The 25,133-nt window shown below is 49.2% G+C and overlaps 1 protein-coding gene across 14 annotated transcripts in view; it reads right to left on the bottom strand.

Annotated features, from left to right (window-relative positions):
- The window catches only part of Fgfr2 (fibroblast growth factor receptor 2), a 103,251-nt gene extending 78,644 nt beyond the window's left edge, over positions 1-24,607 (bottom strand). For 6 of the 14 annotated variants that reach the window (XM_040753084.1, XM_040753105.1, XM_040753100.1 and 3 more), the window contains exons 1-4: positions 24,468-24,607; positions 20,380-20,667; positions 2,451-2,717; positions 1,192-1,269 (exon numbers count right to left, since the gene is read on the bottom strand). In XM_040753084.1, the coding sequence (XP_040609018.1) occupies positions 1,192-1,269; positions 2,451-2,717; positions 20,380-20,545 (511 nt within the window). In that variant the 5' untranslated portion in view covers positions 20,546-20,667; positions 24,468-24,607. Of the gene's footprint in view, positions 1-1,191; positions 1,270-2,450; positions 2,718-20,379; positions 20,668-20,798; positions 20,976-24,467 lie in introns of those variants that run through there. The other 8 variants (XM_040753145.1, XM_040753162.1, XM_040753152.1 and 5 more) reach the window with 3 other exon arrangements.
- Between the last annotated feature and the right edge of the window lie 526 nt (positions 24,608-25,133).

The following is a 25,133-nucleotide window of genomic DNA, read 5'->3' as shown; positions in this document are numbered from 1 at the left end:
AGGCTCATTTTAGTAACTAATTGCTATTATCTATGACTCATTCAATTCACTTGTGACCAAAAAAAAAAAAAAATTCACAAAACACCAAATACAACAGGCATGGGGGTATAAAAGCAAAACAAACAAACAAAACCACCATCTCTTTGGAACAGTCCAGGCCTGCCTGGAGAAGGTAACTGATTCTGTTGCGCTCCTTTAAGGAACAAGTGTTCACAAGCACTGAGTCTTGGAAGCATGTACTCTCCTTTCATCTCCCTAACTTCCCAGAAGACACGGCCACCATTCCCATCTAAGGCCCAGACAGACAGCAACTGAGAAGTAGTGAATCAAGACGGGAACTCTGGGTGCCCAGCTCCAAGAAGCTGGCCATGTTATAGTTACCCAGTAAGTCAGCAGCCTCAAGAGTTGAGTGCCCAGTGCCCATGGCCTTAAGACATGCCAGCACTCAGCCCTTTCTCACCACGGTCCTCAAAGTAAGACGTGGCTTTCTTCCCCTTTAGCAGAAGGCAGTGTTGCAAAGGCTGGGATCGCTCAGCCTCAGAACACGTGCGCTCTGGACCAGATCATCTTAAGATATACACCACATATAAGAGACATCTCTGACCTCCAACCACAAGCTGCCATCAGGCTCCATGGAGAACTTTCCAAAATAGATCAGTCAGGCAAGGTGGCTCACACCTGTGGGCCCCAGTACTCGAGAGGCTCATGGAAGGATGGTTCAAGTCCAGCCTGAGCAACAAAGTTGAGACCTTGTCTCCATAAATGAATAAAGCAGTAATACCAATGAAATACTCCAGGGAGGGAGGAGAGGTGATCACCCCTAAGCCGGGAAAGGCATGATGGGGGTTATAAAGAAACCAAGATGGTCACAAGTCCTACAAGTGATGTATCTTTGAACACTCAGAGACCAAAGAAGAAAGCAAAACCACAGACAGAAACGGTGTTTGGAAGAAAGAGCCGTTGACACAAGAAGAAAGGACAAATGGCGAGAGGCTGGACAGCAACACAGTTTATTCTCAAGTTGGAAAATAGGGACAGCAGACATAGCGGGTGGTGGGAGTGAACAGAGAGGGTCAAGGGACACAGCACGGTGGTTTGGAGGAGTCGACAGAAGACAGGTGAGGGCTTGACAGAAGGCAGGACTCCCCTCGTCACTCCTCTCTCGGAGACCTTCAGAGGCAGGTTACTTACTCTGGTTGTTCCTGTTCTCACTGACAAAGTCTTCGGAGCTATCTGTGTCGTCCTCGTCATCTCCAGATGAGATGGCATCTGCATTCAAAAGAACATATCCATGGATGCGTTTGCAAAGGCCAAAGTCATCATTACCTGTGGCTGAGCTCTTCTCAGAGTTCAACCACCCAAGAGCCCAGGAGGAATGTCAGAGACTTTGTGTTGTTGAGATGGTTTTAATGGCTTAAAGTGTCTTCTGTGATGGCTCCCAGGGTTTTCTCCTATCTAAAAGTGGGATGGTTTTTTAGCTTCAAACAGTATACAAATTCCCAATAATTTCTAAAAATTTTTAATGACTTATTTATTTTTATTTCACATGCATTGGTGTTTTGCTTGCACATATTTCTGTGTGAGGGTGTTGGATCCCTTGACACTATAGCTACAGACAAGTTGTAAGCTGCCACTTGGGTGCTGGGAATTGAACCCGGGGCCTCTGGAAGAGCAGCTGGTACTCTCAACTGTGGAGTCATCTCTCCAATGCCAACCCCACCCCAACAAATTTTGACTCTATAATAGCCCAACATTGGTTTTATTTCCCCTTTTCAGAATTTGGGGTTCCCTTCAAGAGAGAAGTGACTCCCTAACCAAACTCAGCTTCCTGCTTTCTGATTGCTAACTAGCATTTCTCAAGGCAGAATTCCCAACTGGCCACAAAGGAAGCCTGCTGCTACCCATCCCTTTCACTATAATAGCAAGGAGAAAAATTCAGAATAAAGGAACCAAAATCTAGATTCCCACATTTCAATTCTATACTATAAATGCCAAGAATGCTGGGAGTGTGTGGGGTGAAGAGGACTCTGTGTGCTCTGCCTTGGAATATCTCAGTCACTTGAGAAATCTGTGGTACACCAGGTCCCAGTGAGGAATTTCAGAAATAGATCAGCCAGGCATAGTAGTCTATGCTTGTGGTATCAGCTTGTGTGTGTGAGTGTGTGAGTGTGCGTGTGAGAGTATGTGCGTATGTGCATGTGCGTTTGTGTGTCTATGTAGGTTGGGGGAGGGGGATGATGGGAGACTGATGGGAGACTGATGTGAGCCCAGGAGTTCAAGGTTCAAGTCCAGCCTGGGCAACAAAGGAAGACATTGTCTGGAATGAATGAATAGCAAGCTGACACTTTATGTGCCTGGCCATCAATGATTTCACTTGGCTGAAAATAGTAACTTTCAATCAGAAAACAGCTACAGTAGAGACAGAGTGTCACACTTGGAAGCCCACTCACCTGTGACATTCACCATGAAGTACCAAGTGTCACTGTCTACCGTCCTAGCTGTAGTACAAGCATAGAGGCCGGAGTCTCTAGGTGTGGCGCCTTTTATCTGCAAGTACTCCCCAATAAGCACTGTCCTATTGTTGGGCCCCAAGTGCACCCCATCCTTAGTCCAACTGATCACCGCGGCATCTTTCAACATGCAGTGCAACTCTAGCGACTCCCCGGGGGCGACCACGTACGACTCTGGTTGGGAGATTTGGTATTTGGTTGGTGGCTCTGCAGAACAGGTGGGAGAGAGAAGACAGAGGCAGACGGGAAGGAGGGAGAGGAGAGAAGGTCCAACAAAGGTCAGTGGAGGCCACATCTTTCCCAGAAGACGCTGTTCTTCCCAGAAGAGAGCTGCCCATCTCTCACCACACCCCAGAAGCCAGGAAGAAGCCCCCTCACAGACTTGACTGACAGTCCTGGAAACAATGGCCACAGAAGCAGCCAGAAGCTGTCCTGTGTTGGTTTCTTTCCACATACTGTAAATAGGGCTTTAAAAACCAACCATGGCCCAGAGTAGAAGGAAAATCCACAAGAAAAGTCTAAAGGTGACTGACTGATTGCCAAGCTAGTCATCTACCCACTCAACATGAGGTGTGTGCGATACATGCTCTCTCTCTCTCTCTGTCTCTCTGACTCATTTAACTACTTACTCATTTTTCACTTAGCCTGTTACCACAGAACCAAGCTTTTCAATGTGAAATGTCTCAAATTCAAGGGCAAATGGACCCATCGACAAACTCTTGGCCATTTGGGAAGCGGCAACTATTGACTTGCTCATTTTTGTTAGCTCTCAGGATCCAATCAGTACTGAGCTGGTTCTGTACTGGGTGAGCTGGGAAACGCTGTTTTCCTCAAAACAATGCATGCCTGGATACCTTTTACATCAAAAAAAAAAAAAAAAAAAAAAAAAAAAAGAAGGAGGGGGGGTTCCTGACAATTAATGGCCCTATACTGCAAATCAGCTTCTGGCTAAAGATGCTACTTATGTTACTAGTGAAGCCAGAGTCGTCCCACCCCAGTCCCTGGTCTCCTCAACATCCTCTTCTTTATGAGCGCAATGCTCCCTCCTACTCCTGTTTAGCCCAGCTCCTCCTCTGATGCCTAGATTAATCATGGTCCTCCATGATCCACCACCCCATATCAGTCAACTGACTGGAAATAAAAGAGGTCTATCCCACTCTAAAGTCCATCTGCCTGCCCCCCCCCAAACCCACTGTAATCAACACATTGTCTGTGACTGTCCTGACTTCCTGAGGAAACCTTCGAGTCCCAGGTGGAAAGCTCAACTCTGATAGGTTTTCATGCCTCACTCCCATCTCCATCCTGGGGCACCTTTGACATACACAGAGAAGGCAGGAGTACTGAACGTCATCACAGTCCTCAAAAAGGCAGGGAGAGATGAGACCACTGGCCTTCCTCAGGGCCATGAAGTAAGCTTTCATGCCCACAGTGAGAGCTGTGAATGGTACCCAGAGTCCCAAGCCCAGAAAACACAATGCTTTTCGTCCATTCTGGGACGATTCCAGATCTGGGCAGCAACATCACAAGGCATTTATTCTGCCCAGAGCCCACTCAAAAGAACAAATCTCCCACATGACTAAAATACAGTCCATTCATGCTTTAGTCCCACTATTTAATAAACATCTGGTCCCAGAAATACCAGCGCAGCAGCAGCAGCCAATACAAGGGGCCTGGGGCTTTTCACAGGGGATCCCCTCCCAAATGCACACGAGCCAAGAGGGGCACAGACATTAAACAGCGCATGAACACAAAGAGGAAACCCACATGAGGAAGAAGACAGGAGTTGATGAAAAGGAAAAACACGGGGGGGGGGGGGGGTAAGAAAGCAAGACCCAACTGACAACCAGGTAGGGTTTAAGGGCTTGTTTTTCTCACTCATTCACTGTTTACTGAACATCTACCACAGGCCAAGCTTTGTCCTGTATGCTCAGGAAGCAACAGAGTCCCTGCCCTAGTGGACCTTCCACTCTAACGGGGCAAAGGAAAGTAAATAGAACACTGACAGAAAATGTGAGGTACGTGAGGTGGTCTTAGGGCAAGGTAGCAGACCACTTGGAGATGGTGGTGAAGGCCCCATGGGCTGCAGGAGTCAGCAAAGCATGGCCCAAGGACCAAGCCAGCCGCTTGCTTTCAAAACAAAGACTTCTTGGAGCAGTGCCATAGTCCTTTGGGTATGTATTGTCTGGGGTTGCTTTTGTGTTACAAGGGCAGGCTGGAGTCACTGCAAAAAGAGATCTCATGGCCTGCAAGCCCCAAACATTGAAAGTGTTGCTCTCACAGAAGGTGTTGTATGAGGTGATGGGAGGAGGCTGTAGGAGGTGATAGGGGGCCCTACAAGGAGTAGCAGGTGCCCTGTGTGCTGGCAGGGAAAAGCACAAAGACAAGTTTGAAAGATGTAAAGAGTTCAGTTGGAAGGTTCTCAGATCAGGTCTCCCAGGCCTGTTTAATCCAAGAGGCAGCTGAACTAAGCAGCTAACAGAATAAGGGAGAGGTGAGGATGAAGGCACTCTTGCCCCAAGCCAAGACTAGTCCAGAAAACTGTGAAAAGGTGCAAACACATAAGAGAGATAAGCATCTATGAAATCAAGCCATTCTAATGCCAAGGCCTCCTCCAAGGCAACTTAGATAAGATGGAAAGCACAACTCCTCCTGCCTCCGCGATGGTCATTCCACAAGAGGACCCACTTAGGGGCAGCAGCATCAGTAGTAAGCAATGCTACCTCCTCCTTGGGTGTCCTAGGAAGGAAGGAGAAGAGCAAACCAATGGCATCCCAAGCCATCTAATGTCCCCACTGATTCAACTGGTAGGTCCCTGAAAAATGGAGTACACATGAGATACACCATGGACCAGGGTACTAAGAACATGGGACCCAAAAGGCATGCTAGGAGGAAGCTGCCCTGTTCCTGCCTGGCTCTGGAGACTTGCTTGAGAGCTGAAGCCTTCTCTCTGTGCCCGAATCCTTCAGGGAACTTCAGGCCTGGCTACTCACACATCACTTGCTCCTACAGTCCTATGGTATTACATACAACTCTACATGATAATTACCTCATACTATCCTATAAGGGGTCAAGACACCAAAGACACCGTGCTAACCACACCCCACCTGTCTCTCCCACTCGGGCGGCCTTCTGACACAGGCCACTCCTTGCCTGACTACCAAGCTGCTCTGTGTAGCACATGACAATTGACACAGGGCAAGGAACTCCCTGGGAAATCCAAACAGTCCCTTTTATAGCAATATCAACATTTCTGATGCTGTGGCTTACTGTTCCCTATTCCTCAGAGCACTCACTTCCAAACTCCCTCCTTGGCACTCTCCACAGCACAACGGGGAGAGAGTTCCAGAAACTACTTTTCTCAACACCAAACGTTCTTTAGGAAGTTTCCATAGACAGAAAGCGTGTTCGCATACAGTTTCCATAATTAAATGGAAACTTGGAAAGGAACATGGGAGCTAGGGCATACATTGTCACTGTTACCTAAACTCTCTGAACAAACAAGGTGACAGACATGTTTACTTTCTGGGAGGGATCCACTCAGCTGTTTCTACCTGCTACAAACACAACCATGGCTGGAGGCTCTCCCATGTGGAGGCTTAGCTGTGTTTCTGCCCACAAATTCTAATCCCTTGAGACATGCCAGCAGTTTCCGTGTTGTAGGTATATTTTCAACAAGTTGAATACTCTAATACTCATTAAAAAAAAAAAGAGGGTCCTTCAATGAAAATATCAACAGTGTTGGGGCACAGTGGCACTCAGTGGGCATTTAAGAGGTTGGGTTAGGGGGATCATCTAAGTCAAAAGCCTACATGAGCTTCAGAGTGAGTTTAAGGCTTACCTAAGCTACAGAGTACATTCAAAGTCAGTGAAAAAAGTATATATGTGGCTCTCAGCCTGCCACGAGCCTACTTTCTATGCAAGGCATGCCTCATGTTACTATTCCTCAGAAGGTACTAGAGATTTAGAAATGAGGGGCTTCTGACCGAGGTGAAAGGGAAACTGAGGCAGAATCTTCCCAGCTCCCTTCCCCCCAGTACCTCTGCAGATCCAGGTAGGTCACAGCCCCTGGGTGGGACCTACCTGGATGTGACCAGTGACAACTTGTGTTTACCTTCCTATAAATGAGCAGAGTGGGGAGACTTGGTAAGTGTGAGCCACCCTAGGAGGGGAGCCTGCAGGAAGTAGATGAGGCTGGGAATGAGGAAGCTCACAGTGCACAGACTTTTTCCTCAGCACCACCAGGATGGCTGTCTGAGGCTCCCAAACAACCAGAGAGGCTGGAAATGGGAAGCTGCTTCAGGTAAGGCTTTATGTTGCCAAGCCAGCGATAGCAGCACTTCAGACTGTCACTTTTTATAATGTTTGCCTATAAACTTTTCCCGTGTGGTTTCTGAAATGGCGCCCAAGTGCAAACAGAGAACAGATGGGAACCCAAGTCATGCCCCAGCCAATCACCTCCTACAGAATGCATGGTACATTCTCACCCCTCAGGGAGAAGGAACCACCTCTGCAGACCCCCCTCTGGGCCAACCAACCACACTGCATTTCACAAGCCAAGCCTAGGGTGTCCCTAGGGTGACTCCACAGTGGGTGGTCCCAAGCAGCCTCACTTAGGGAGTCTCCCCAACAGGGTATCTGATCCCAAAACACATTCCTCTAGAAGGAAGAGACAGGGAGATCAGAATAGATTCACCTAGAAGAGGTCAAATATAAGGAGGAAAGAGGGTGGTGGGGAGAGGGGATGCAGGGGAGAAAAACCAAGGAGAGAAGGGGAGAGGGAGAAGGTGGAGGAGAAGAGGGTGTCTCAGTAGGCATGTCCTGTCAGGGGACCGGCTGCCCAGCTCAACTGTCCCCATGTCCCAGCACACCTCTAGACTCCCGAGATTGCATCAAGAACACCAGGGCAAGCACACTAAGAGGTCTGGTGCTCTTCCAGACGGTGCCATCTAGTACAAGACAAATAAACACCACAGCCACAGGACTGCCAAAAGTCTTGACAGAATAGGGACCGAGCTGCTAACTGTCACTGCAAAGTCACAGGACACCAGGCTCACCACAGGTGAGTGGCAGTGGGCTAGCCCACTCTGCCCTCTGCACCACCAAGATGCCCTGTAGTGGCCACTCCCCAGTCCTGGTGAGCTGTGTTCACGGACCACGGAACTTGCAATGTTCTTTGTAACCACAAATCAAAGGTGTCCAGAAAGCAAGGCATGCCCACCTAGACTTTGAGAAACCTGTGACATTTGGCAGCATTGGGAACTTGGAAGAGCCTTGTCTGTACATTATCTGCATGGCACGGTTGGCATGGAGCTGGCACCAGATCTCAATATAAAGACATTAAGGGCAACAGGGTCCTTTGGTGGAGTCGGGAAGAACCACCTCTGGTGGGTGGCCTGGCCTCAGACACAAAGGGGACACCCCAGAGCTGCCTGCTGCAGCTCCTGCCCTCTCAGAGCGTCCCTTTACAAGAACCAACTTGCAAATCCCGATATCAAACCCAGGCCTTATAAGGCCTTGGTACAATTCATTCTTAAAGAGAGGAGGGGGTCAACACCCACGCAGGACAAAGATGGAAGTTTTCAACCTCAAGAAATATTGCTGCATAAAAACATGGGGTTGGGGGAGGAGAAAGATGTAAAGGCTGGGGAGAGGAGATAGGTGAACAGGCTGCCAAGGCTTTCTGTTTACAACCAATAGATGCAGCGTCTAATAGCTAACTCAGCTGCAGTAGTCTGACGGCCCCAGAAACTCTGGCCTGGCTCAAGCCACCCCATCAGAGAGGACTCGTAAGTAGTAAATGTTTCCAATATGGGAACCATTACACATTACGTATTTAGGCACACCCCTCATAATTTAGGTTTGGCTTTGAGAAACAGGGTGAACAGCCCACTGTATTTAAGAGAAATTATGCTGAGCCCAGGAGAAAATAAAAATGTAAAAAGGGCAAAAGGGTCTAAGAATGCCCTCGCTGGAGAGTGAGTCACTGTGTCACCCGACGCTTGGAATCCAAGTGGCAGTCCCACTCCTTATCCATCTGCATCGACTCTCCAGCCCGATCCTAGCATGTAATGATTGTGTCCAAGTGACAGAGGGACAATTTCACTCCTGGTCACAACATATGCACTCAAGTCATACGTTCACAAGAGTGAAATTCCCACTGGGCCGTGAGCAGAAATCAAACCCGTGCAGTCCACACAAATCCCCTAGCTATTGACGCTCTGCTTGAGCAAGAACTGCAAAATAGAGCCTTTTGTTCAGAGAGTCTATCCCAAAGAGCTCAGCCATTGGCTTCCATAGCACCCAGGAAGTAGGAACTGGTGCTACAAGTTATGTCAAAGCACCTCGCACGGTGGCTCATCTGCACAAAGAAGAGTCTGTCCAGTCTGGCCGGCCAGTCCCAGGTCTCCCGCGTCCTAAAGGCACACTTGCAGAGAAAGTACGGGTGTCCTGAGCACTGTGGGACTCCCTGGGACACACTGTTCTGGAAACCTTGCCATCTAGGGCTGGATCCACAGATAGACTGGGAAGCTTCAGTGAATCTCGGCTGTGGGGCCAGGTGTGCGCTCCCTGTAGCTACAACATCAAGGAAGTCTAAAGAGGTGAAGGCCTAGATGGAATGTATCCAACCTACGATGACAGTCTTAAGGGTTACTGAAGTGTCTCTCTGGAAAATTAAATTACAACACTGCCTGGGTCCCAGATTCCTCCCTTCCGCCCTCCTCCCCTCATTCATTCACTTAGTGGCTTGTCTAGCCTGAAGGTTTACTGTCCTGGTCCCCAAACTACTACTCTACCAGAGAGGTTCCTACACAGCTTTCAAAATCTAACCCAAATGTCTCCACTGTAAGATTTCCTGGTTCCTATTATAATAAATGCCATCACCCCTGTCCCCACGATATCACAGCCTTTGTTTTATCCATGTAGTTCGTACAACAGACAGATACATTCCCCCCTCACCCAACAGTGCCACGGAGAGATTCTGAGGCAGTGCAATGATCTTGGTTTGTTGTGCATAAAGAGCACCTTCCAGTTCGGAAACCCTTGCTTCCAGACCAGAGCTTAAGGTTTGCTGTTGTCAAGAATGAATTTGATCACCTTGAACAGCACCCTCAGTCCTTGAGACACCAGAAAGGCCAGTTCCTGACCAATGGCGGCACAAAGAGAGAACCCAAGGCTTTCTGGGAAGTTCCTTGCACACTGTGATATAAGGAGAACATTGAAAGTGCTCTGCGCATAGTAGGGCACGTGCATTACCACCTGGGGCTTGGATTTGTGGGTTCCAACCTAATTGTAACAGGTCAGTCAGTGGGTCAGCAGAAGATTTACGCAACACTGTGGGAATGCCCACTTGCATTCCTGACTCCAAAAACCAGGGATTTCTTTCAAATGAACAGATCTGTCACATCTTATATGCACTGCTTCCCTAAGTGGAGATTCCTGAAAGGTTCCCAAGTGGAACTAAACTTCTGAAGGTCTTGGGAGGTTCCTCCTCATCCAGGCCATGTCTAATACCTGCTTCAAGAAGCCAGTGAGCCAAAAGAAGTACAGCCTACTGTACCTACGGGGGCTGGCAGGGGAAAAAAAGCTAGTGTGGTGGGAGGCAAAGGCAGGTACATCTCTAGGGCCTGCTGGCCAGTCAGCTTAGCCCATATGGTGCATTCTGGGTCAGTGAGGGACCCTGTCACTAAAACCAAGATGAACACACACACACACACACACACACACACACACCTGCTAGTCATCCATTCAATTAATGCACACACCAGGTTACAGCCTATAGGAAGTCCCTATAGTCAAAGATGCCCAGCAGGTTGTTATCACAGCCCTCCAGATGCTGGGGATAAGGACACCAAACACAGGCGACAGGCCCCTAGAGCTTGAGGGCCTGCTTGCAATGAACTAGGGTAATTGGCAGGTGTTCCTGAGGCCCAACTACATTCCACAGGCAAGTTTGCAAGGACTTCATGCTGCCTGTGGCCCTTTAGAAACTGCATCTGGAACAGGCTTGCCTCTCTGACACTGAGATAAATATTCAATACGTGGCATACACTCAAGTGGAGATATTTGCCCTCTATTTCCCTTAAGGGGCAGATCGATGCCCAAATCCTATGTGACATTTTCCTTGTTTAGAGCAGGCCCTCCCTCCTTCGCTTTCTGAATAAAAGAATAGTTTTAAAGTGGACTGGCTACAAAAGGCAAGGTTAAGAGTTAGCCCGGGAGGGCAGGCTGCCTCTGACTTCTCCAACTCCAGACCTTTGGGGGAGTATTGTTCAGCAAGTTTATTTAAAGGGCTTGGCCTTTCTTTTCTCAGTAGGACCCTAGTTATACCACCATTCAGAGCCTGCAGATGTGTCCCCAGGACCAGTCCCCTTCACAGCATCCCAGCCAATTGCAAATGAAGGGCCAGCAGCTGGAGATGGAGAAACAGATGGCCTTCCTCATAGGGATGGGTTTGATCCTATTGCTGAGGCCCAGCTAGCTGCATGGAAGCCACCAAGGAGACTCTCAGCTAGAGGAGCGGTCAGCAAGCAGCTGGACAGAAATGACCTCACAGAAAGTGGCTTTCAGGAAAGGGCAGGATCATCCGGGGTTGGGGGAGACACCATTGCAGCTGGGTTAATCTGGCAGGACAGAGAAAGGCAGGCCATATTCGTAAGGATCACTTCCCTGCAGTGTTTTGAGGGGAAAAGCAAGTCTACAGGGATGCTATTCAGGAGAACTGAAACCCACATTTGCTTGGAAGTTTCAAATTAAGATGGCACCACCGTGGCTAACCTTTCCCTCCTGCCTTCCAGACCTCAGATTTGCCTGGAGGGGAGGCTTTCAGAAAGCAAACAGATCTGCAGGGTGCCTACCTGCAGACTTCATCACTGAGTCTAGAAGATCCAGGCGAGGTGCCCAAACATTGTGGCTTCCTGAAAACAAGGTGTGTCACTGTGCCAGGCAAGGAAGGAGCCATCATTACTCTGCCCACAACCAACAGAACTTTCCTGGCCTCTCATCTCTGGCCATTCCCTGGCCTCCATGACAACTGGGCAAGAAACCAATCAGAGAGATGACGTGCCAGGAAAGAGGCATCAGGGAGCAGAGGAAAATAACCCAACTACAGCATGACACAGCCTCCTCAGACTCGTCACCTTTTTACAACAGAGATGGGAACTGGGAATAGAGTGGTCCATGCCTGTAATCCCAGCACTCGGGAGGTGGAGACAGGAGAAATCAGGGCAGCCTCAGCTACATAGCTCGAGGTCAGCCTGGGTTACCTGAGACCCTAGCTCAACCAAGTAACCAATAAATTGTGAAGCTGACTTCAAAGTCATTAATGACCCCAAGACTGGAAAAGCACAGCTAGAGCATCTTCTCTCTGCCGGCCTAGGGAGTGGTCACTGCACCAAAGCACTGTGTCGTTGCGTGGGAAAGCTGCCTTGGTTCCTTCTTGCCACCCGTGACCATGCCTCACTTTATGTCTGCAGCCCCTGAGTGCCCCCACTCACTGATCAAGTCATGTCTACAAAGATCAGTGTCCAGGCCAGTGCCACTCACCTCCACACTTGACTGGGACCAGAGTTCACTTTTTTTTTTAATCCACTAAAGTGAATTTTGCTTCCTTTAAAACCAGGCTTCATTCCCTGGCTTCTTCTGCCCCTAGGGATACCCTTCTTGGCCAAAGTTGGAGGTGGAGTGGGTGTCTTGGCTTCCAGCTTTTAGTTCTTGGAGTTTTTTTTTTTCTTGGGGGAGAGGGGAGGAGACAGAAGGTAGATAGAAGAGTGGGGAGTCCCTAATCTCTGGGGAGGAGTGACACTGAAAAGGTCTCACACCTATCATTTCCATAACCACAGGCTGAAGGAGTCCCAGGAGTCTAGTGCAGGTGGCCTTTGATTCCCACCTGGTTACAAGGCAGAAATGCTGGCCAGCAACCCGATCAAGCTAAGGCAGGATCTGAGGCAGACCATCAGGATAGAGGGGGCAAGGAAGAGCTGGGGAGGACTTAGGAGCAAATGGGCAAGAGCAGGATGGCCCTTCCTGTCCTGGGTGCCTGTCCAGTGACTCAGCATAAGTCACCATCCAGGTCTCTGTGTGGTCTCCCACTGGTTCCCCCCAGCAGCAGAAGACAGAGTTCTTACCAATTCCCTACATATCTATCACCAGAGGCCATTATAGAAGAACCATAGAATACACTTGGTGGAGAAATTTTATTGCCTGAAACTCTTCTTTGAATGACTAAGGGGCGTGGGTCCTTGAGGAAGAAACAGAATCAGCAGCCTGTCCTTCAAGGTTTAATGTTCTAAGTAGGAGGTAAGCAGAAAAACAAGAGAGGTGCTAAGCACTGTGCCAAATATGCTCTTGTTGAAGGAGGAGAAACCAGCTGTGAAACCTATCTTCCATCAATAAATTCACCTAAAGGCTAGGTGTGTGCTCACTGCCTGTGAAGCTGTCCAGAAATCACAGCATCTCCAGGAATAGCGATTTTATTCATGAAATGGGATCCCTAGGATCTGCTTGTTTAGTGGAATGGGGCAAGATGTCAACGTACCTAGTACATCTGAGACACCATAGGCACAGGTTGCTCCCATCATTGCCACTTTCGCCATCATTATCGCAAGGAATGGAGTGAAGAGCATGACTTCATTCATCCTCATGCTAACCATCATTATCCCCAGAACGGAGCTGAAGGACATGATCTCACCCTGAACCTGTGCGCTCAGCAACCCCTCCTAGAGGAGCCATGGAAATGAATACTCGGCTCTGTCACCACTCTGGATTCCATCACTGTTTCTTGAGCTCTTTACCATGCAGACTGAAAGGCTGGTACCTAGCAACCCTAGTAGGCTGATAGAGGAAGACATTACAGGAGAAGGTGGCAAAAGACAATCACCCCCTGCTCTGGGGCAGGTTCCTCCCCCTCCCTCCCTTCCCCCCCCTCAAACAGAGCAGAGCACAGAGCATGCTAGACAGCATGCATACCCAACAACCTCTCCACCATCCTTCACTGGGCCTACATTTATCCTCTAGAAACCTCAAGCAGGTTTCTAGATGCATAGTGTTCTCACTGTGTACTGTGAGGCTACAATTGACTTTAAGAAAGAAAGAAAAATATGTCGACCTTGAACACTTGGATTGGAAGCAGCAAAGGTCACATGACTAAACTCCAGGGGGGGGGCTTGCAAAAGCCCAAGACAGCAAAAGGAGTGGGATAAAGGAAGATCTAATGTTCTTTTCTACTTAAATGTCTGTAAATTCACCATTTATCACTATAGATTACAAGGCAAGCATCTTATCAGGTTTTGAAATATGGGTTTTATTTTCTTTGACGAAGGTATGGGATGGGAAGAAATCAGCATTTGCCAAGCACCTGCACTGAGCCAGGAACTACAGTCCAGTTTGTATCCAATCTGCACAATTTAGAGTGATATTATCTTTGTGTTTCAGAGGGGTTATCTCATTTGGCTGAGGTCAAGTAGATAGTAGAGACATTCAAACCCAGCTCCCAAGGGCAATTTCCTCTGGGAACATACCTCCAGAAAGCATATCAAACCAACCCCACTGCTTCTATTTAAAATTTTAAGAGTCAAATGTTGAATCAGAACTCCTTGCTCTTTAATTTGAACATTTCTCCATTTGGTGATATGTTTATTCAGCAGTATGCCTGCTACAGCCAGCTAAACAACAATCATAGTGGAAATCCAAAGGCTTGGGGTGGAGCAGGAAAGAGGCGCCTTGAAGCAAGCAAGCCACATGACTTAAAGGCTAGCCAACTGTCAATTCTCAATGTGAACTTGAAGGGTGTCCGAAGAGAATAAACTTTACAAAGATCTCCAGTCGCAAAGATCTCTAGATTCGATCGATAACAAACACACCAAGTTGGCCATTTTCAGTTCCTGGATACCTTTAAAACTTGGCCACATAAGGGGGAAAAAATAAAGTCTTTGTAAACTATCAGGTGTAACAACACCCTACTATGTAATAAAAGAGAAATTCCAGGGTTAAGAAACAATCAGGGAATTTATGAGTTCATTTAGTTAGCGCTCAGGATTGAGATGTTCAGGAAAGTTGCTACATAAATAACAGGAATAAACATGCCGACCTGGTTCTCACTCCTGAATCTATCCGCATTCTCCTTGTGAGCTACTTTTAACATCTCATAAAACATGCTCACCATAATCTGAAATTCATGTTCACATTCTGTCCAGAAATGACTTGGGATTCACGATTCTTTTGTTGGACAAGAAGTTAAAGGAGAGGGTATGTGACAGTTTAGCTCCCTGACTTGACCCAGTCAAAAGCAAGCAGTGGATTTTCTTTCAATCTCATAATGTAAAAAAGCCCACAAAGGGCATCGTTACTTATGGTGGCCTCAAGCAGCCTAGCAGCACATTCCCCATTTAATCACAGGCCAGGAGAGATGGCTCAGTGGTGAAGACCACTGGTTCTATTTTCAGGAACCACATGACAACTCATAACCATCTGCAACTCTATTTCCAGGGGCCTGGAAGCCCTCTTCTGGCCTCTACAGGCACCAGACACATACATGGTACATATACATACATGCAGGCAAAACAATTACACACATAAACATAAATACACCATAAAAAATAGTGCAAGTTTTCCAAAATTACTGAAAATTGAGACAACACGCTCTTCAAGAATGACAGACGGCTGGGTATAGAAGTTGAGGTAGGAGGATTGATAGTTATAGGCCAACCTGGGCTACAGGGCAAATTCCAGGCCAGTTTGGGTTACACGGTAAGACCTTCTCTCAAAAAAACAAACCACCAGCACAAAAGAATGATAACAGCTTACCCTGATGGTTAAACACACTGTTGCAAAAATACAGCTTCAAGCTTTCACCGTGTGTGTGTGTGTGTGTGTGTGTGTGTGTGTGTGTGTGTGTGTGTGTGTGTGTTGGTTGGTTTTTTGAGACAGGGTTTCTCTGTGTAGCCCTGGCTTTCCTGGAACTCGCTCTACAGACCAGACTAACCTCAAACTCAGAGATGTGCCTGCCTCTGCCTTCCGAGTTAAAGGCCATCACTGCCAGTCTCACCAATTGTATATATTAAGAAGAGACTACTACTAAACACCTTTGGTCACCATGCATGGGACCACCATCTTGACAATCATGACAGTAAAGGTAAGGGAAACATCTGTAAAAAGGGTACAAGCAGCCAGCAGTATGTCAGAGGCATCCGATCCCCCTAGAGCAGGAGATAAAGACAATTATGAGCAGTTCCCTGTGGGTGTTGGGGAGCCAGCACCAGTCCTCTGCAAAAGCAGGAAGTACTCTTAATCACAGAGCCATCATCCCAGCCCCTACAGGGACATTTCTGAACAGGAAACCCATAATTATCTGTAAATTAGCCTGCAGCACCCTCTCCCCCAAAATAATTCCTGACCTGCAGACCAAGCCAAGATACCCTGTTGGATCAAACTTCCCAGGGATTCGATCAGAAATAGAAAAGTAAGGCAGACCCTGATGAAAGAGACTTAGCTGTCCTTTAACAACCACTGTGACTGTGTGAATAGCTAAACAGTCTCCTCGTGTGGCGGCTACTGCATGCACAGGGCTACTGCAAGCACTCCATAGGGAATGTGAACATTAAACATCCCCTTCCTGTTTAAACACCATCCCAGTTATTTCATAGCCATGTAATTACTCATTAAATCTGATATTGGAAACATCTCCTATTGGAATGCTTGGCTATTTGGATTCTCACCGTCAACAGAACAAACAAACAAAGCCAACTTTGAAAGATCTTGGAGCAGAAGAGACGAGACTGCTCAGTGGTTATGAGCATAAGGCACCTTTGTAGAGGACATACATTCACTTTCAGACCCAACTCCAGGCCATCTGAAACCTCCAGCCTCCATGGGCACACTTACCCACACAGAAATATACATACATGCACCCAATTCAAAATAATTTAAAAATAAATCTTAAAAACAACAATGAAAGCTTTAGTGCTGGCTGGGAAGGGAGGGATTTTTTTTAAAGCAAATGATCAATCTTTTAACTGACTAAAATAAATAGGCAACACAGACAGACAGATACACACACATACACACATACACACACACACACACACACACACACACACACACACACACACACACACACACACACAGAGAGAGAGAGCCTTGCTCTGTTTGGATCAGTGGAAACCAGCAAGAGAAAGTTATATAAATGCCAATTTTCTGGGCTTGCCAGATTTTTGCTCTAGAAGTAATATTAAACACAGTTCTTTGTCTGTGAATTGTGAAATACGTTATACACTAATGAAGAATGTGTACTCCATTGTATGCTTAACAGCATGCGCCTGCATTTGGTTTAATTGACCAAGAATAGGCCCTTGTTCCTCAGCGAACTATCAAGTTACAGTCAACTCTTAAATATTCACACTCCTACTGAGGAACAAAAATGCAGATAATAGGAAACAAGATTTATTTGAAATCATTCACTTGCACCATGCAGATACCTCTTTTTTCTTTTTCCTTTTTTTTTTTTTTTTCTGAACTGGCAATAAAATGTAGAGGGCTGAGACCACAGCAGGTAGGATACTCTCTGGCAAAGGACTTAAACCACCCTGGAAAAGTCTGATTTCAGCAGGTCTCCATGCAGACCTCACACTAAATCTCTGCTCACCTGAATCCAGGGCAGCACCACCTTCACCCCTACACCCATAAAACTGACCCCCAAAATAGTGGCTTCTTTTAAAGGCATGCAAATTACTACACGCCCCCCCCACTCTCCCACCTCCCCAAGCCCCCCCTGGCCCCCTCTCCCCACCCCCCTGGTCACTTTGCAAAGGGTGGCAAAGTAATTAAGGGTTTGGGGTTGGAAAAGCCCTTTTATTTTAGCTCCTACTGGGCTGGGGTAAACAGATTCCCTTAATGTCAACAATGACTTAATTAACCAGAGCAGGTGACAATGTCAGGGAGAATCTGAAAATAAGAACTCGGGACTGGCAGTCATGAAGCTTGACTACATTGGGAATATTCAGGATATGAACCAACAGAACAGTTTTTAGACATTCAACAACTGTTGACACTGTTGTGCTTTGTCACAATGAGTGGCCAGTTGGATACACTCATTTCTATTCTGAAACACTGAGTAAAATCTTATCGAGATTACTTTCTTCTTAGGTCAACTGACTTGACCCACCCCTGCTGCTGCCACTTGAGAAAGTGTCCAGAGACACACAGGAAGGATAGGATGGGGGATGATGACAAGCCTTGCATGATTAAATACACGAAACAGAACTACATGACTAAATATAACATTTCCCTAAGGGGTCAAAAAAGACGGGTTCCTTAGTAGGGGAGCACCAGCTCTTTCTAGGAACCTCTTGATTATACATGCTTCTCTGGCCCGATAGACATTATCTAAACGGAGCCTCCAGATTAGGAAACCGAAGTCTTCCATGGTAAAGTTCCGGATGATCAAAGGCGAACTTTAGCGTTAGCTAAAGTTCTACTGGCACCAATTAAGTGGCTGGAGGGACATATGCATGCACACGTTCCATTCAGGGTGGGGAGACACCAGAGCCTAGCATGGAGCAACATCTCTTAATTACCTTCTAATCACCTCGACACCAGGGCAACGCTGACCTAACAGACAAGGAGAGAGCATAAACCGTGCAGCATAGCTTTCTCTTCCCAGAGCAGCCTTCATCTCGCACATAGCTTGTTTGCTGCTGTGAGAACTGGCACCACCACCTTGTCCCCAGCTAGTTGGGTGATGGTGACAGCCACAGCCACCATCAATGCCAGAAGCTGTGTTTTCTGCTTTCTGTCCAGATCACTGCTGAAACATGAACCTTCTGAGGTGGCCATCAGAAACCATCTGGAGACGTTACTGTTCAATGACGAGATTCCTCAAACTCATGGTATCGAACACTCAGTAGTAGAAGGGGAAACCGAGACCCTGAGAGTTCCCCTTTTGCAAGCCTCTTCTGGTGAAGCTCCACACCTTAAAGCATTTTTTCCCTTTTTCTTAGCATCTCCCAACCCTACATTGATTCAAACTTCATGCAAACTCTGAATCTAGCAAACTGTACCCAAGGGCACTGGCAAAGTGTGACCTACAACTTCTAGGACTTGATGGGCTTCCTCCCTAAACCTGCATGCACCTACAGGTTCCCAGGTGGTGGGGTCTGCTTTCAACAATGCTCACATTGTTGGATATTGATTCTTACACAAAGAGCCACTCGGGGTACTCCATCCCACTGTCCCTCCTTCCTCCCCCCCCACCTGTCTGCTCCCTGCACGTACTCACATCTTGTAACCTTCCTTAGGTAATTAGAGGCAGTCCAGGAAACCCTCCAAGACCATTTTATACTCTGCACTGAAATCAACTCATAGCAACACTGCCCCGAGAGTCCAAATGAAAAATGACAATTCTTTCCTAACTAGGGCTGTTTCTGAAGCCCACATTGTAGGAAATCCCAGCTCAGCTTCCTTAGTTTGTGCTGAGACACACACTCCAGGGAAAACCAGCAATTAGGGGAACATCCATTTTAATTATTAGCGAAATTAAAGAAGTGCAGACCAGACTTTCAGAAACTCAATCCTTTCCCCTCACATTAAGCCCTTTGAAAGCGTGGTCACAATTGCAAATTACACTCTCCCTGATGTCACAGTATAAGTCACAAAGAGGTGGTTCCAAAACTGGGTATGAGGCTGTATGTTGAACAAGCCTCACACACAATATCCTAACATATTTCCTTTCCAAAACCAAGACAGGTGCCACAATGTCTCACCTGGTGATTTATAACAATTCCGGGCATCTGTGTAGCCCAGCGTCCCCCAGTCTTGTTCACATGAGGCCAGTGATAGTGCCTGGGTGGAGCTTCCTGGGGACCCATCTCTCTAGTCCTCCTCTGGGATGGGTACCTAGGCCTCCTTGTGGACATCCCTGGGGGTTCTGTCCACCCTTCCCCTCTGGATGAACACTCCTCCCCTCAGGACCCTGATTCGGGGCACATAACCACAGCAGCTCAGCTGGCCAGCCAGCACTCAGGACCGTGACCGACTCCAAAGCCCAGCCGGCACCAGGTGGGCCCTCAGCAAACACGTTCATTAAGTGGCGATGAGAGCTGGGATCTGCAGTGTCACGCTCGGATTACCACTCAGAAAATAACTCGCCTACCAATATTCCCTCCTGATGACAGATTTCCATGCCGCACCAAGCAGAGAGGCTTGGCTATCGACCACATCTCTGAAGGACCTGGGAGAAAGACCAGATCTTTGCCCAGCTCAGTATTTCAGCATGTCCACCCCACAACCAGCTTTTCACATTTGCAACCAAGTGTCGAAAGCCAAAAATACCAGTGAAATCTGGCGTTTCCTCGGATGAGGGAGACCCCCCTTAGCAATATTCATTTTCGAGTCTTCCTAACGTGAAACCTGCCCCTCTGTGATGCTGGGCTTAAACACAAAGAGTTTCAAAACCATCCACCATCGCAAGGCTGTTGGTGCTCAACTTCAGAGCTTCCTTAGAAAACATCAGCCTTCCGAGGCCGCCTATTTCCTCTAGCCAAAAACCAGCATCCAGAAAGCAGCTGCAGAAGGAAGGCCACAGATGACAGTCATCTTGCTAAGGCACCCCTCCAGAGTGCTGCCAGGCACTGGCTGAAAAAGAGCTGCTGCTGCTGCCCTCACCCAGCACACAGAACAGAGAAAACCAATCCACTCCACTCACGCCTGGGAGCCAAGGCCCTCCCTTCTAAGCACTGCTGAGGAAGATGTAGAGAGGGGTCACCCTCCTGAGGCAGCTGACTGAAAAAAGGCCTCCCTTCAGTGACTACCCCCTCGCCCCAACCCCGACATATCCCCAAAACAACTTGGTACCCTAATAATGGATTCCAGAACTTACCTTCTGGTTCTAATGTGGTATCCTCAACTAAACTGAAGGAGGGCCGGGCCAGGGACAAGGTTGCCATGGTGACCAAGACCAGGCAGATGAAGTGCCCCCAGCTGACCATGGTCACGGTGCCAATCCCTGGTCCTCTTCCATATCTCCATGTGGACGGTAATCCCATCTGCACACTTCCTCAAGGACCATGGGCTGCCTGCAATGCCTTCAGCCCACAGGGGGCTTAGGAGCCAGGGCGCTGTGGCGGTGGCTGTACTCCGGCTGCTGCTGCTGCCGCCGCTGCCGCCACTGAAAGAGATTCAGCCAGTCAGTACCGTCTTTCCCGTGCCTACTCACTTAAATCCAAATGGGATAAAACCGTTTCTCAGCTGTGCGCAAACACATTCTTTTTCAATATCAACCAAAGCCTCCATCCTCACCTCAGTGTTCCAGGTGTTTCCAGACCGGTCCACAAGCTGGAGTGGGCTAATCTTTTTAAAAGTGTACTTTTAGGAGACACCAAGATCAAGCAAGCATAGCTGTAGGGCCCAGCCACCCAGCTACACACGCAGTGTGCCCTTCCATCCACCATCAAAGCTACCAGGTTGCAGAAGCAACCTGACCTTCCTCCCTCTCAAGGGCAACTGCAAAAAAAAAAAGTTTAAAACGCTGGGCCTGGCACAAGCAGCCTCATTAACTTTTCTTATTCCAGCTGGCCTTTAAGAGGCTGACAGGAGGAGGGTCTGCTCGGAGCTGGGCTGGAGAGGAGCGGCACCCCCACCCCCAGTGTAGTTCTCAGAAGAAAGGAGACCAACAGAATCAAAGAATCCCAGGCAGGCTACAAAAAATTCCCACCAGTTTACACTTGTCAGGATTCATTTTCAAATGCAGGCGTGTATTTCAGTCTTTCGCCAAGCAGCCACTTACAAAGAGTGAGTTTGATCCAAACGGGAGACTCAAAGCCTGAATTCCCTTCCACTGACTACAAGGCAGTGTACAGGCACACTAACTAAATGTCTTCGCCCTGCGTCAAGGGGGTTAAGATCCAGAACAGACACAAACCTTGATGAATAATGCAAGAGTTTATTAGTAATGTGATGATACGTGTAAGTTGTCCTGGTATGTGATTGGCCTGGGGGACTTCCAATATGCCAACCTATTGGCTAAACTTCCAAAATGTCAGTTACAAAGGGGCACTCAACTTACTCTATCCAAAGCAGGGAGAATTTCCCAAGAAAGCTCACCATAGTACAAATAACTTTAAGTTTGTCCAGTACCCTCAGTGACTAAGCCTTGAGTCAGAAGGCACGAGCTTCGTTGACTCTGCTTAAGACAGTGGCAGGGAAAGATTCCACAAAACCTTGGGCGCTGGAGTCTGCGAAGCTCGTTTTATGAGACTGGGGATAGGTGAGAGTTTTAAGGCCAAAGAGAAAAAGTCTAATCCCATGCTTTTGATGCTTTCAATTATGACACAGGATCCCAGGACTGCCAGAACCTTCCTGAAGCTCTGTCCTAAAATCTGAGAATTAAAAGGAGTGCAGGCAAAGAGGATGGATGCACCATCTCCAAGGGGGAAATAGAAGATGGTTTTGTTTCTTAAGCACTGGTAAAATGGTATAGTTAACAAAAAGCCAGGGGAGAGAGAGAGAGAGTGAGAGAGAGAGAGAGTTCCCAGCGTTTTTAGATGCTGTGAAGGATTTTTTTCTCCCTAACTCTTCTTAAAGAGTCCCAAAATATAATTCCCTGTCTATTTCTACATACCTGTCAGAGGAAAGTGCACAAACATTCTCATTGATTTACTAAGAACTTGCAGGATTCAGGGAAATTCTCCACCTCTCTAGCAACTTTACAATCAACCTCAGATCCTAGTAGGTCTTGCAGCCGGGTGCTCAGACCGCCTTCCCCACAGCCCCTACCCAGGAGTGCCTCCACTCCAGCTGGAGGAGGAAGACAGCCAGTGCCCCAGGACCACTCAACTTGAACATTGGTTCTTCGCAGGCCCCAGCCCCAAAGCAGACCCCTCCTCAAACCTCTGTAAGGTGAGAAGGGAGGCAGCGGGTCTGCGCAGCTCCTCACCCGAGTGGGCAAAAGTGCTGAGCGACCTCCTAGGCAGGATAATTAGGTCCCAAGGCTCGATGTTGGGAACACAGGCCCAGCATGCTGCTGGCGGCCACAATCCCAGCTTCCTGCCTTCAATACCATAATCCTTCCTGGAGGCTGAACCCCAGTGAAAGCCCCAGCGTGTTTATTTTTCCCCCTGAAAGGGAACTCTCTTCTTGGCCTACGAGGGAGGAGTCCTCACCATCGCTCTGACGGATGGCTCTTCACGGCCGCCGGCCCCTTGGGGTCACCTCCGCGCAAGTCGGCCTCCAAAGACAGGCGAAGTGACCCGCAGAAAGGGCCTGGCCGGTGAGCGTGCGCAGCGCTATACAACTTTGTACACTCTTCCCCATCTTCAAGAAGGCAGGCTAATTGAGGGCCAGTCTCTCTCCCTCCCTCCCTCCCTCCCTCTCTCTCTCTCTCTCTCTCTCTCTCTCTCTCTCTCTCTCTCTCTCTCTCTCTCTCTCTCTCTCTCTCCCTCCCTCCCTCCCTCCCTCCCTCTCTCTCTCTCTCCCTCTCTCTCTCTCTCTCTCTCTCTCTGTGTGTGTGTGTGTGGTGAGGGGAGGGGGCGCTACTATAACAATTGGCATTTTGTTCCCAAATGGACATCTCGTGGAAGAAGTCAACACAACTGGCTAATATTAAATGTAGACCCCTATACTGGTTCAAGGCTTCCTTATTTCTTGCTGGGGCTGAATAACAGGGAAGGGAGCTGTCACGGGCTGGGGGCGGGGGCAGGGGAGGGGGTCTTAAACACGACGAAATCCCAAACAAGCAAGCTGCCGTAGGACCACAGTCCCTGCCCTCCTGTTTCATTGGGCACTTTGGGCCGCTTGGGGTGCACATCACCACCCCACTTCATTGTAGCATTTCTTTCATTTGTCAGCCTAGAATATCCTGTTTTGTCCTTCTTCTTGGGGCGCTAAAGAGCTCTGAGAAATCTGCATTTTAATTGACATTCCAACGACAGGGAGAGGGGCGCCTGATTGCTTTTCTATTCAAACTAAACAGGCTTTTCAGATGAAAATGAGTCGAGGCTGGTGGAAGATTTACAGGGATTTGGGACGCTGGGGACAATAGAGTTTTAAATGTTGATAGCATTTCACACCAAACACATAATGGGTGCCCTGAGTTTGAAAGCACGTCTGCCTTTAAGGGTAGGTTTTTATTGAACTGGGGGAAGGAAGGTCTTGGGAAGTTTGCAGGGACGCGGAGGAGGCTCAGCGCCTGGGACCGGCCTCCCGAGCCTGCTCCTTGGTGGCGACGGTAGAAGCCAGCGCCACTCAGGGCCCTCTGCCGATTCCCCCGCGCTGAAAGAATGAGCGCGCAAGTTAGAACTCGCCTGCGCTTTCGACATCTCGGCGCTGCTGCAGTCGGAAGCAGCTAGGAGAACTAGGAAAAGTCGGTCCAGTTCGCCCCCTAGCCCCAGACGCGCTGCGATCCCTTCTGCGTCAACCGCTGTGGCGGGCGACAGACACCCGGCACTGGAATCCGGGACCCGAGCCACTGCCTCACCAAAGGTGTCACCCGGGCATCTCCATCCCTTTCTGGATGTCGCCGGTCACACTCCACCAGTTTCTTCCCAGGAAAGAACCTTTCCCAGGGGCCTGTATAGTACGGGACTGGAGCTCCCAGAGCCCAGGCACCCCGAAGATGCCCTTCCCGAGCCCCCGCCTTAGGGCTGTGCCACTGGCAGGCAGCCCCATGGCGCGCCGGCTCTGAGCTCAGAGGAACGCGCCCAGTCGGCAAGACTACCCGCCGTAGTCTGACAGGGAAGGGGGGCAGACACAGATGTCAGCATCTGGATGAAGGTGCTGAAAGAGCTCCCCCAAAGCCAACCATCCACATGCATCCACTCCCCCATCACCAATCCAGCCAGAAACCGACAGGGCGCGCCCCCAAATCGCTCCCCGGCGTCCTCCTCCCGGAGATCCTGCACCCCGCGTCCTCCTACGGCGCCCACTTTCCCGGCTGGCGAAGCTCCCGGAGGCGTACGGCACAGCGATTACCTTGAATGGCAGCGCTCCTCCGCGCTCGGTGCTGTGCCGGAGCCCGGAATGGGTCGGGATGGAGCAGACGATGATGAGCTCGGAGGAAAACTCCAAAAAGAGAAAGATCCCTTGGGTTGCAGCCGGCGCCAAGGTTCCGAGGTTTCACGCACGTCCCGGATAGCAGAACAGCGAGAACATGACGCCGGGGCTGCCCTCGGATCTGGGCAGCGAGAAGAAGAAAGGACTGGGGTTTGGCGTTGCCGACTCCAAACTTTGCTGGCGAGTGGCGAACACTCGCAGCGCGAAAGAACGCTAAGGCCCGGGGGCTCACGCCCGGCCCCCGCCAGCCCGGAGAGCAGTCTCCACGCCGGGCCAGGGACGCGCAGGCAGCCCCCGCGCCGGAGCTCGTGCGGCCGCGCACTCGATCGTCCGTGCGCCGCTTCTGCGCCCGCCGCCGCTGCTCGCCTCTCCCGGCGCTCTCCCCGCGCCGCCCGCGCCGCCGCCGCAGCCTCCTCGGGCGGGTCACGCCCCCCGCTGAAACCCGAGCCGTTTCCTGGACGGCGGCGCCCGCTCTGCCAATCAGCGCCGCGCGCTGGGGCAGTCCCGAGCCCCCGAGCGGCTCCCGACGCCTAGCAGCCGCAAAAAGACACCGACCGCGGAGGCTAGGGGCCCTGCTGCGTTGCC

This window comes from Mesocricetus auratus, unplaced genomic scaffold, assembly GCF_017639785.1.
Source record: "Mesocricetus auratus isolate SY011 unplaced genomic scaffold, BCM_Maur_2.0 Super-Scaffold_4256, whole genome shotgun sequence".
In the NCBI taxonomy this organism is placed as follows: Eukaryota; Metazoa; Chordata; class Mammalia; order Rodentia; family Cricetidae; genus Mesocricetus; species Mesocricetus auratus.
Note: the sequence above shows the minus strand (reverse complement) of the source record. Positions and strands in the feature narration are given on the sequence as shown.